This window comes from Acipenser ruthenus, chromosome 30 (genome assembly GCF_902713425.1).
Source record: "Acipenser ruthenus chromosome 30, fAciRut3.2 maternal haplotype, whole genome shotgun sequence".
In the NCBI taxonomy this organism is placed as follows: Eukaryota; Metazoa; Chordata; class Actinopteri; order Acipenseriformes; family Acipenseridae; genus Acipenser; species Acipenser ruthenus.
The window spans coordinates 8,424,099-8,437,071 of record NC_081218.1 but is presented as its reverse complement, the minus strand read 5'-3'; the positions used below and the strand labels follow the sequence as shown (position 1 = coordinate 8,437,071).

Genomic DNA, 12,973 nt, shown 5'->3' with positions numbered 1-12,973 from the left:
CCTATTCAGAAAATGTGTTGTATCTGCCTCTCAGCTATTTCTGCAATAACGTATGTGGGGTTATCAACTGTGCTAACAATCACTCGCATTGGGTGTTTACCTTTATGCATTTCTGGGTTAGCTCTAACCAAACCTGTTCTTGGATTTTGAGGGAGCATGTCATTTTTTAAATTCTTTTGATTTAAATATTTTTTTTATACAATCTGCTAAAATTCTCACTTTTATTATGATATTAATGTAATTAGTTTGTACTTCTTCATATGTATTTATATTTTGCAATATACAGTGCCTTGCGAAAGTATTCGGCCCCCTTGAACTTTGCGACCTTTTGCCACATTTCAGGCTTCAAACATAAAGATATGAAACTGTAATTTTTTGTGAAGAATCAACAACAAGTGGGACACAATCATGAAGTGGAACGAAATTTATTGGATATTTCAAACTTTTTTAACAAATAAAAAACTGAAAAATTGGGCGTGCAAAATTATTCAGCCCCCTTAAGTTAATACTTTGTAGCGCCACCTTTTGCTGCGATTACAGCTGTAAGTCGCTTGGGGTATGTCTCTATCAGTTTTGCACATCGAGAGACTGAAATTTTTGCCCATTCCTCCTTGCAAAACAGCTCGAGCTCAGCGAGGTTGGATGGAGAGCATTTGTGAACAGCAGTTTTCAGTTCTTTCCACAGATTCTCGATTGGATTCAGGTCTGGACTTTGACTTGGCCATTCTAAAACCTGGATATGTTTATTTGTGAACCATTCCATTGTAGATTTTGCTTTATGCTTTGGATCATTGTCTTGTTGGAAGACAAATCTCCGTCCCAGTCTCAGGTCTTTTGCAGACTCCATCAGGTTTTCTTCCAGAATGGTCCTGTATTTGGCTCCATCCATCTTCCCATCAATTTTAACCATCTTCCCTGTCCCTGCTGAAGAAAAGCAGGCCCAAACCATGATGCTGCCACCACCATGTTTGACAGTGGGGATGGTGTGTTCAGGGTGATGAGCTGTGTTGCTTTTACGCCAAACATAACGTTTTGCATTGTTGCCAAAAAGTTCGATTTTGGTTTCATCTGACCAGAGCACCTTCTTCCACATGTTTGGTGTGTCTCCCAGGTGGCTTGTGGCAAACTGTAAACGACACTTTTTATGGATATCTTTAAGAAATGGCTTTCTTCTTGCCACTCTTCCATAAAGGCCAGATTTGTGCAGTATACGACTGATTGTTGTCCTATGGACAGAGTCTCCCACCTCAGCTGTAGATCTCTGCAGTTCATCCAGAGTGATCATGGGCCTCTTGGCTGCATCTCTGATCAGTCTTCTCCTTGTATGAGCTGAAAGTTTAGAGGGACGGCCAGGTCTTGGAGTTTTGCAGTGGTCTGATACTCCTTCCATTTCAATATTATCGCTTGCACAGTGCTCCTTGGGATGTTTAAAGCTTGGGAAATCTTTTTGTATCCAAATCCGGCTTTAAACTTCTCCACAACAGTATCTCGGACCTGCCTGGTGTGTTCCTTGTTCTTCATGATGCTCTCTGCGCTTTAAACGGACCTCTGAGACTATCACAGTGCAGGTGCATTTATACGGAGACTTGATTACACACAGGTGGATTCTATTTATCATCATTAGTCATTTAGGTCAACATTGGATCATTCAGAGATCCTCACTGAACTTCTGGAGAGAGTTTGCTGCACTGAAAGTAAAGGGGCTGAATAATTTTGCACGCCCAATTTTTCAGTTTTTTATTTGTTAAAAAAGTTTGAAATATCCAATAAATTTCGTTCCACTTCATGATTGTGTCCCACTTGTTGTTGATTCTTCACAAAAAATTACAGTTTCATATCTTTATGTTTGAAGCCTGAAATGTGGCAAAAGGTCGCAAAGTTCAAGGGGGCCGAATACTTTCGCAAGGCACTGTATATGTGTATTATTTTTAAGCTGCATTTCCTGGCTGAGCCCTTTCTCAGTATGTGCATGCTCTTTATTTGTTCCCCATCTGTCTTTTGCAGGAACTTTAATCCCACAGTAGCTAATGCCTGCTGAGCAAGTTGTTTAGTGAAACCTTTCAACGCTAGCGTTATTCATCAGACAGCCCCTGTGGTACTCTCAGCTTCACCAGCTCCCCGTCACCTCTAAAACACTCATTCTCTTGTTATCACTGTTCCTCGCGAGGGGCGGGAGGGCTTTTGCAGCAAAGAGGCATTGCCGGAATACTAAGCAGCTTCACAAGGAGCAATCATGTATTTATATCCAGCTTCCCTAGGGGCAAGAATCTCCCACTTACCTGAACAACTGTATACAAACAAACACCACAATAACTAGAACTCATTCAAAACCACGACTTCCCACGTCACTCTACACTGAACTTGCTCAGCAAACTGGTTGTATCTCTTTTCTTTCTTCACTAATGTCTTCATTGCAATCGCGGTGGCAGGCTCTATCAAATTGCCATGGTCCTTTATAACAGCCCTCAACTTTTGCAGAGGATACTGCCTCCAATTAGCCAGTGATGATGCCTTGTACATCTGTTTTACTGGTGCCCCTAGCATCATTCACTCAAGTGTAACTCCTGCATGCATCTCTGCATGTGTGAGTGTGTACATGTTTCTACATGAACCTTAATCGGACAGATGGACTCTGCTGTGTCAATACTAAGGCCAGTGTTTGCTTTTTATTCCACCTCCTCAAATTTCAGATTTTTAGCTTGACTTTAATGCATTTTCTATCCTTTATTGAATTGGTCTGTTTCAATTTCCAGAAAACACTATCCCCCTCTTCAAACCTGCCACAAGCACTCTCCCTCAGCTGCTGGAGCACTGAACTGTAATAAAACTGAGGGGCACAAATTAACTTCAGCTGGTGATGCGATTTGTCCAACCGCTGCCTATTTATTAAAGCAGGGGTTAGACACACACACACACACACACACACACACACACGCACGCATGCACACACACCCACAAACGCTGGCAGACAAAAGAGCAAAACAGCTTTAAAACGGATGGCTGTTTGTTTGATAATTAGTAGGGGATGGCGTCAACTGTCTTGAATAGCTCTTTGCATGGTTTTTGCTTCTCTGAACAGCGTAAAGTACATTGATAAATTGTATTATGATGCTAATTGTTTGCAAACGGAATGTCTGTGAGAGGCACTTGAGCACACAGCTGGACCCATCACAAGTATCGTGCTTTACTCCAAAAATACGCCTACCAGAATCCTTGGCCGACTCACCGGATCTTCGGCAGCTCAGTGTGCAGAATCATGAAGTGCCAGCACCAGTGAGGTGAAACATGGCACTTCACAAAAACGATGGTCTCAGACCATCTTACAGCCCACAGCCAGGCATGCTAATCACAGCTGTACAGTGGCTGTGCAATCACTGTGAAGGGGAGGCATTGAAGATTTGAGCACAGCAGTACTGCTTCCGTCTGTTCTGCAGGAGGAACACAAACAACTCCTCGCTTCTTCATCAGGGCAAAACTGGGCCAATCCCAGCAACACATCCTTGGTAGCCCAATGCATGCAGTAGTAAATGAGGGCTTTTACAGTTTTTAGCCTTTTTAACCTGACTAACAAATACGTGTTTTTATCTATTTTATTTGCTTATTTTTGTAATTTTGTGTTTCATCATTCTTATTAATTTCCTGTTTTCTTCAATAGTTTTTTCTATTGTTATTATTTATTATTATTTATTATTATTATTTATTTCTTAGCAGACGCCCTTATCCAGGGCGACTTACAATTGTTACAAGTTATCACATTATACATTATTTCACATTATACAGATATCACATTTTTTTTACATACAATTACCCATTTATACAGCTGGGTTTTTACTGAAGCAATCTAGGTAAAGTACCTTACTCAAGGGTACAACAGCAGTGTCCCCCACTGGGGATTGAACCCACAACCCTCCGGTCAAGAGTCCAGAGCCCTAACCACTACTCCACACTGCTGCCCTTTAATGATATTATTTGTTACTTTGTTCATTTCACTTCTTGATATTGTGTACTTCTTTCAGTTTTAACGGACATGTAAATCAGATACTGTGGTATGAAAGGCACTATATAAATAAAATACATTAAAACTGAAATTGGATAGGCAAGTTCCATCGTGAAGAATAGGAATATTAGGAGGAATATATAGAAAGCCAGGTAAGTTCTGTAATCATGAAGGCGTCCCTAACAACACCTCTGTACTAATACATTTCAGTTTAGCAGCCCTGTATGTATTCCTGTCGGATTTATATAGAAAGCCAGGTAAGTTCTGTAATCATGAAGGCGTCACTAACAGCACCTCTCTGTACTAATACATGTCAGTGTAGCAGCCCTGTATGTATTCCTGAGATCTTGCTTTACAATTTGAAAGCAAATGGAGAGTATTCTAGAATTTAAATAAATGGCTATATTATTTGTTTTGTATTATCTTATCATACTGGAGTAAACAAAAGAAATGTCTGTATACACAATAGCAAGGTGCTTGTTTTAACATCCGCCCCCAAGTTAATGAAATTACCTGTTAAAGATGAGAAACCGCATGGATTACTGTAACTCCTACACATGCACGAAACACATTGATTAAACAGCAGGTAGCAGTGCAATGAATATGGACAGAAAGAAGATTAATGGTCAGGAACTGCATAAGGTAACCTTTTCTATCTCGTGTCACCCCCCAACCCAACCCCCAACCCCCCTCCAAAAAAATGTTTGTTTCGTAGTGTCAAAATGTAACAAAGGAATCCTCAACATACATGTTACAAACATACAGTGCACAAATACTCTGATCCTTTATGATAGATCCGTTTGCAAAGGATACAAAAACACACGCAATCCACTGCGTCTGGGAAATCTGTATCTTGAAACACAAATAAAGAGGTGGAAATACACAACAGTGCAGGCTTGTTGCAGCCACATGCTTCACTATGAAGGTTGAATGTATTACTGTGACACCTTCATTGTGTTGAATCAGAACTGCTTCTGAAGAGATTCAGCTGCCACTTGTGTTTCAGAATGCATTGATAAGCATTTATAACCATTTAATTACAGGCGCTGACGAGGGTTAACAGGGGATAGCAGGTCAGTACGATTTTATTACAGTGGACCCCGCTTAAATCAGGACACCTCGGGAGACTAAAAATATCACGAATAACGGCTGTCCCCATTTGAGACGACCTTAGTCACACTTTTTACACATGCTTCTAAATGAAAAGAAATTACATCAAATTATGATTACATGTTAAATACATAATTTAACATAAGAGTCCATTGCTTTTTTTATTTTTAAACAAAATGTTTTGTTTTCTACATAAGAAAATAAGAAAGTCTACAAACAAGAGGAGGCCCCATTCAGCCCATCTTGCTCGTTTGGTTGTTAGTAGCTTATTGATCCCAGAATCTCATCAAGCAGCTTCTTGAAGGATCCCAGGGTGTCAGCTTCAACAACATTACTGGGGAGTTGGTTCCAGACCCTCACAATTCTCTGTGTAAAAAAAGTGCCTCCTATTTTCTGTTCTGAATTCCCCATTATCTAATCTCCATTTGTGACCCCTGGTCCTTGTTTCTTTTTTCAGGTCAAAAAAGTCCCCTGGGTCGACATTGTCAATACCTGAATGCTTGAATCAGATCACCGCATAGTCTTCTTTGTTCAAGACTGAATAGATTCAATTCTTTTAGCCTGTCTGCATATGACATGCCTTGAAATGAAAAATAATAAAATCACATGTTATCACAAGGTGAGGCACCTGCGATGTTGACACACCAACTCCAGCTCCTTCAGGAGTTCAATGTGGCTTACACAAGTCACAGCGCAATCACGTACTCACTGCACTGCGCTACACGGACCCGTCTCTATTCATCATTTGAAAATACTGTATCTCAATTAAAAGAAGTGACGTCTCAATTAAACAACATAAACAGCATCGGGAAGAACCGTCTCCCAGAGTTGTATCCAGATTATCAGTATCCCGATTAGGGCGCGCTGGCTGTATAATCACTCTGATAGTGGGAGGCTTCTTGTTATGTTATAAAGTCAATTCCTGTATAAAGTTTATTAACATGCTTTAGTTACATGTTTTATCTTGGTATGTTTTGAATATTAGTATCCATCATTTGTATAACATATTTATAGATGATCATTATAGCAGATAAAGTGTTTTCTAATATTGTGCCATTTTTTTTGCAGGGTGGAGTTAGGGGTTAATGAGATCAGCCCTTTTTCTGCTGCAGTGCAGAAGGGCCGCAGGGGCGACACAAGTCCTCCGTGGAAGAACAGCTTGTTAAATGTTAAATGAGACAGTTGCTCCTTATAATCCTGTAAATCTCTTGGAAGGGTTAATCAAACTGTTTTCCTGGCAGATTGTAACAATAACTGGCCCAGAAATAATACCATCTTGTTTGGCTTCCACATCCCCTCTTCTGTACGCTCCTGTATATTTGTACGTACGAAACCCTGGTCGTAGCAGAAATAAAGAAAAGCTGGAGGAATAATGGCTTTGAAGGGAATGATTAAGCTCAATTAAGTGCTTTGAGTTCTATTGATTTTCTTTCTTTTGCACAGTAGCAGCCTCTCTTTACGCGGCTTGTGGGAAAATACTATGGCTGCCATAGTGAATTAAAAACATTAATGTACTATTTTAAAGGGAAATGCCTCCACTTTAGTGATGCAAACAGATGGTGACAGCCATACAGATGCATCTCTATCTAGGTCCTATGAAAGGTTACCCGTGTCTATACTCAGCTTTCAGAAATCACCATGTTGACCCTCTCCTCCTGCACTCCCTGGCATGTCAGAGGCTGCTTTCAGCTATAGATTTTATTGGCTGATTCTATTATTTATTTATTTTTGGTGAATGGTACTTGGTATAACAACAAGACTGAATGAAAACTGTTTTATTTCTGCTTTCACTGTAGAAAACTGACCTATGAATAGTTCTAAACCGAGAATCAATGAAATAGCAAGCTCTAAAATGCAATGCAGCTGTACTTTTTGTGCATTAGCTTTCCCCCAAAAATATGTTTTTTATGAAGGTGCACAGAGAGTCCCCCCATGAGGACTGCCTGTACTTACACCATATGGAGCTAGCTGTTGTCTGTCTGAAAGATGGGTTACACAGGATCAATCACTGTTTACTTAATGCCTCTAAAGTATGTTCTCAAGAAGTAATTCAGCTTCATACCTTCTTTCAGTAGGAAACAGGCAAAAAAGGGTTTCTGGAGATTACCTTGGGAAAGAGGAGTGGAAAGAGGTTCTGGAGATTACCATGGGAAAGAGGAGTGGAAAGGGGCTCTGGAGATTACCATGGGAAAGAGGAGTGGAAAGAGGTTCTGGAGATTACCATGGGAAAGAGGAGTGGAAAGGGGCTCTGGAGATTACCATGGGAAAGAGGAGTGGAAAGAGGTTCTGGAGATTGTCTTGGGAAAGAGGAGTGGAAAGGGGCTCTGGAGATTACCATGGGAAAGAGGAGTGGAAAGAGGTTCTGGAGATTGCCTTGGGAAAGAGGAGTGGAAAGGGGCTCTGGAGATTACCATGGGAAAGAGGAGTGGAAAGAGGTTCTGGAGATTGCCTTGGGAAAGAGGAGTGGAAAGAGGTTCTGGAGATTGCCTTGGGAAAGAGGAGTGGAAAGAGGTTCTGGAGATTGCCTTGGGAAAGAGGAGTGGAAAGAGGTTCTGGAGATTGCCTTGGGAAAGAGGAGTGGAAAGAGTTTCTGGAGATTGCCTTGGGAAAGAGGAGTGGAAAGGGGCTCTGGAGATTACCATGGGAAAGAGGAGTGGAAAGAGGTTCTGGAGATTGCCTTGGGAAAGAGGAGTGGAAAGAGGTTCTGGAGAGTACCTTGGGAAAGACAGACAGGAAAGGGGTCCTGGAGATTACCTTGGGAAAGACAGGAGCTTTAAGTATTGTGTGAACACAACATTTCATTACAGGGAGAAATGCAATTTTTTAAAAAAAGCAATCCCTTCATTTTCTGTTTCTACAGCAGACAATGATTCACCTGCTGATAAAATATTTGGTTGAGGCTGAATTAAGAACAATTCTCTTGCTTTGCAAAGCACTGAGACAGAGATAACAGAGAAACAAAGATATATACAGTATGTCTATCATCTGAGACCCGTTTCACCTGACCTCATGGGCAGTACACAAAGTACGGAAACTTGATAAAAGTGAGGACTTCTGCTGATGTTCCAGTAGTGAATTTGTGTGTGTAAATGTCAGGACAATATTACCAGCATTACACAACGTGCACAGCGCACCAGCTGGCTCATGTATATCTCAAGCAGGTCTCTTGGGGCTGTGGTTAGTGCTCATCACAATAATACATTATGCCAGGGAATGGAATTAGAATAAAATAGAAACTTCAATTGCTTTTAAATTGCAAAGCTGAAGGAGTGTTTTATATCTTGAGCGTTATCTTTCTATGCAAATAAAGGTTATGTAAAGTAAAGCAAAGTGGGTTTTACTTATTAAATGCAATTGTGCATAGGGAGCCATAGCTGCAACCTGCTAAAGACAGTCACATCAGATCATGCATGCAGATACAACATGGTAAACAACAAATAGAAACTGTTTTGGTTGGCTTGAAATGATCTTATTTAGTCATTATGTAATCCAAGTCAGAAGGTTAAAAAAATAAACATACATTGAACACACATACGTAGGGTCCTCTAATACTGGACCACTTTCACATATGTTAGCTAGAGTTTGTATAATTCATTGGAATCTGAAATGGGAGGCCAGAAGACCATGACAAACGTTTGTGAAAATGCAATTATTGTGTGTGAAAGACAGACCGACAGACAGACAGCCAGCCAGCCCTGATCAATGCATAATATAAAGCGCCTAATTATACGTATATGAAAGGCCAGAATGCCTCAAACTGCTAGAAGTAGTGTATTGCTTTCTTATTATTATTACTACTATTCAAGTCCAGGCAGCACCAGCAAATAAGCACCATCAGTAAGTGTAGCAGAAACAGAATGTGGATTTGGCAGATTTGCAAGAAGTATTCTATATTCCCAAAAGGAGGCTTTCACCACCAACCAGATAACAGAGCAATTAGCCACACAGCTTTGCAGAAATCACATTGTGGAGATTAATGTCCTCATTAACATCTTATTTTTCCTTTACCAAGTTCCTTGTTTGTGCTACAATTTTTAGGATAAAACTCACTTATCTAGTGCATAACAAGTTAGTCTATCCGGAGGTAAGCTTGGCTGATCACCTCATTCCGTGGCTAATTTCTCTCCACGCTTTCACCTTTTTGCTTTGAGCTTTATCAGTATTCAGAAAATGGGACTGTGTCAATAACCTGAGTTCTTTAGCAAAGGTAACTGCCAGCTAACTGAGCTGGCCAGAGTCTGACTCACTTGCAGAATCTGCAATCTAATTAACTGTATCTGTCCCTTATGATTTAAAAATAAACGTACACAGTACAACATTACTGCATTCCAGGTTTTACTAGGAGCTTGATTACACACAATGAATAGGTAACAAGCTCAGATGAGTCTTTATACACTCACAGCAAAACAAGAAACGGATCAAACTGCTATGCAATAGGAGTAGTATTTCCATCCCTGGCATTGGCATACATTGAATACTAAAGGATTTTCGAATTACCAGTCAGCGTATATCTGTAAATATGATATTTTATTGCAGCACCAAACATTATCAAAGAACAAGGAAAACAGCAGAGCCCTCCTAAGCTTTCTCTAAACTTACTGTATGCCAGTGCTCTACTACCTCTGCAGAATACTTTTGAAAGAAAAGAGGGATGATTCCTCTGGAAGCTAACACCTGTGCAGCATTTAGACAGGCCCTCTGCAGTTAATTATCATTCAACAATGCAAGCTCTGTGCTGGTTGAAAGCAGGGGGTGGGGGCCCTGCATAAGCCTAAAGTTTAGATTCCTTGCAAGTGTTGAAGTCCGTGACTCGAGACTGCCTACATCCGACACAATTTTTTTGCCACGCATTAAAGACACACACAATATCATTCTCTGACAAAACAGAGCCTTTGAAGCCAGCAGGGGGTTCTGTACCTGGTAAGTGTCCCAGAGTCTGATGGTACATCGCAGGGGAAGCTCCCTCATTAGCAGGTTATTCATCCACCGGAATGCAAACTGCAGATACTCCACTTCGTACTTCTGGAAGTGATTGTGGACATGCTCTGAAATACAACACAATGACAACTAATAATCAAATCACAATGCAACACTGCATCAAGCCTGCCCCTCCTGTGGACTAGTACAGTTTATGAAGCCCTGGAACGTACTTTTACAGTGCCGCATCTACAACTGATGTGTATCCTTCTACTGTTTAAAAGACAACAATGAAAATAAACAGCCACCGCATTATTTATTTTATTGCTTTGCCAGCTCAAGCCACCACAGTCAAGTCAAATGGTTAAGAGAGACAAGGATAATGATGTGTTTCTTACATATTGTTGTATAAACCATTGGAAGGCACGCTGGTTATAGGCAAAAGTATGCCTTCTTTTCTATGATGAATCATGCTTTACATGTATTATGAATTGGTGACTCAGTACTATAAAATAAGTTTAAAGAGTTTATTTCTTTTGGTTTCAGTAGCAATGTGTTAATTGCAGGTACAGTGCTCCCACTTTATAAGGCAGTCCTTTACCGCGGAACAGGTTACAAGGCCATTACACTAGCACTAGTATTCTCGTTATAAGGCGGAACACAAATAGCACAGTCTCTGAACTATGGCTCCCAACTACAGAGTTATAAAGGGGAAGCACTGTATGTGTTCGCGAGTGCTGCTGTTTACGATCGGGGGGACTGGGAGGGGCCAGCTCTGCTGCATGGTGCTGGACCGAACAGTCTTCTCTCAGCAAAAGGGAACTGCAGTAACTGTTCATTTCATCCCAACACTGATGTTCAGGTTGTTGTCTCCGAGATGTTAAGCATCCCAAATTAACACATTTGTTGGTACCCCTTAGAAAAGATAATAAATAATTGGATTATAGCGATATTTCAAACTAATTAGTTTTTTTTAATTAGTATCACACATGTCTCCAATCTTGTAATCAGTCATTCAGCCTATTTAAATGGAGAAAAGTAGTCACTGTGCTGTTTGGTATCATTGTGTGCACCACACTGAACATGGACCAGAGAAAGCACAGGAGAGAGTTGTCTGAGGAGATCAGAAAGAAAATCATAGACAAGCATGGTAAAGGTAAAGGCTACAAGACCATCTCCAAGCAGCTTGATGTTCCTGTGACAACAGTTGCAAATATTATTAAGAAGTTTAAGGTCCATGGAACTGTAGCCAACCTCTCTGGGCGCGGCCGCAAGAGGAAAATCGACCCCAGATTGAACAGAAGGATAGTGCGAATGGTAGAAAAAGAACCAAGGATAACTGCCAAAGAGATACAAGCTGAACTCCAAGGTGAAGGTACGTCAGTTTGTGATCGCACCATCCGTCGCTTTTTGAGCGAAAGTGGGCTCCATGGAAGAAGACCCAGGAGGACTCCACTTTTGACAGAAAAACATAAAAAACCCAGACTGGAATTTGCTAAAATGCATATTGACAAGCCACAATCCTTCTGGGAGAATGTCCTTTGGACAGATGAGTCAGAACTGGAGCTTTTTGGCAAGTCACATCAGCTCTATGTTCACAGACGAAAAAATGAAGCTTTCAAAGAAAAGAACACCATACCTACAGTGAAACATGGAGGAGGCTCGGTTATGTTTTGGGGCTGCTTTGCTGCGCCTGGCACAGGGTGCCTTGAATCTGTGCAGGGCACAATGAAATCTCAAGACTATCAAGGCATTCTGGAGCGAAACGTACTGCCCAGTGTCAGAAAGCTCTGTCTCAGTCGCAGGTCATGGGTCCTCCAACAGGATAATGACCCAAAACACACTAAAAGCACCCAAGAATGGATAAGAACAAAACATTGGACTATTCTGAAGTGGCCTTCGATGAGTCCTGATCTGAATCCTATCGAACATCTATGGAAAGAGCTGAAACTTGCAGTCTGGAGAAGACACCCACCAAACCTGAGACAGCTGGAGCAGTTTGCTCAGGAAAAGTAGGCCAAACTACCTGTTAACAGGTGCAGAAGTCTCATTGAGAGCTACAGAAAACGTTCGATTGCAGTGATTGCCTCTAAAGGTTGTGCAACAAAATATTAGGTTAGCGGTCCCATCATTTTTGTCCATGCCATTTTCATTTGTTTTATTATTTACAATATTATGTTGAATAAAAAATCAAAAGCAAAGTCTGATTTCTATGAAATATGGAATAAACAATGGTGAATGCCAATTACTTTTGTCAGTTTCAAGGTATTTCAGAGAAAATTGTGCATCCTTCGTTTTTTGTGGAGGGGTACCAACAAATTTGAGCACGTCTGTATATTTTCAAACAGTGGCCCAAATGCATCTCAACCTTGCTTTGTGCCTACTGTTTCATAGGGATAACACAGCATCAACATTCACCTCTGGTCTTAAATTTGATAAATGTGAAGACAGTAGCAAATTGAATCGGGCAAGTGTTCAGGGGTTCACATAAAATTGAATCCTGTGGGCGCTTGAAGCAGTAATTTACAGTTTTTATTTTCTCCCCCCAAAGTGTACGAGCCTTTTTATAGTGCTGAAGCAGCAATGACAACCAAAAACATTTGATTGTTGGCAAGAGTCTTCAGTCCTCAAATACAGAATCCTGTGTTGTGTGGGTATAATGTCACTACACTAACTCCAGACAGACAGCTGCAGTTCAGTGCAACTCTCTGCTCAGATTCAGTGAAAATCAATGTCTTGCCTAAATCCCGCTGGGTCAGAAGACTCTTGTACAACATTCCTTTCTGATTGACACTCCCAGCGACACATCCTGCTTCCACTGCGTTCACATGCTTTTCAATATTATTTCTTGCTTGGCTGGTGGAGAGGGACATGGGAACGGCAGCTATTTATCTGAGTCCAACAGCAGAACTGAAGGCTATCACTGCGCAATTCTGAAAATCAGATATT

The 12,973-nt window shown here is 40.9% G+C and overlaps 1 protein-coding gene across 7 annotated transcripts in view; it reads right to left on the bottom strand.

The window, feature by feature from the left end:
- Positions 1 to 12,973, bottom strand: part of LOC117435057 (TBC1 domain family member 22B) — a 168,496-nt gene that overhangs the window by 26,620 nt on the left and 128,903 nt on the right. For all 7 annotated transcript variants that reach the window (XM_059004715.1, XM_059004716.1, XM_059004717.1 and 4 more), the window contains one exon: positions 10,025 to 10,152. In XM_059004715.1, the coding sequence (XP_058860698.1) occupies positions 10,025 to 10,152 (128 nt within the window). The remainder of the gene's footprint in view (positions 1 to 10,024; positions 10,153 to 12,973) is intronic.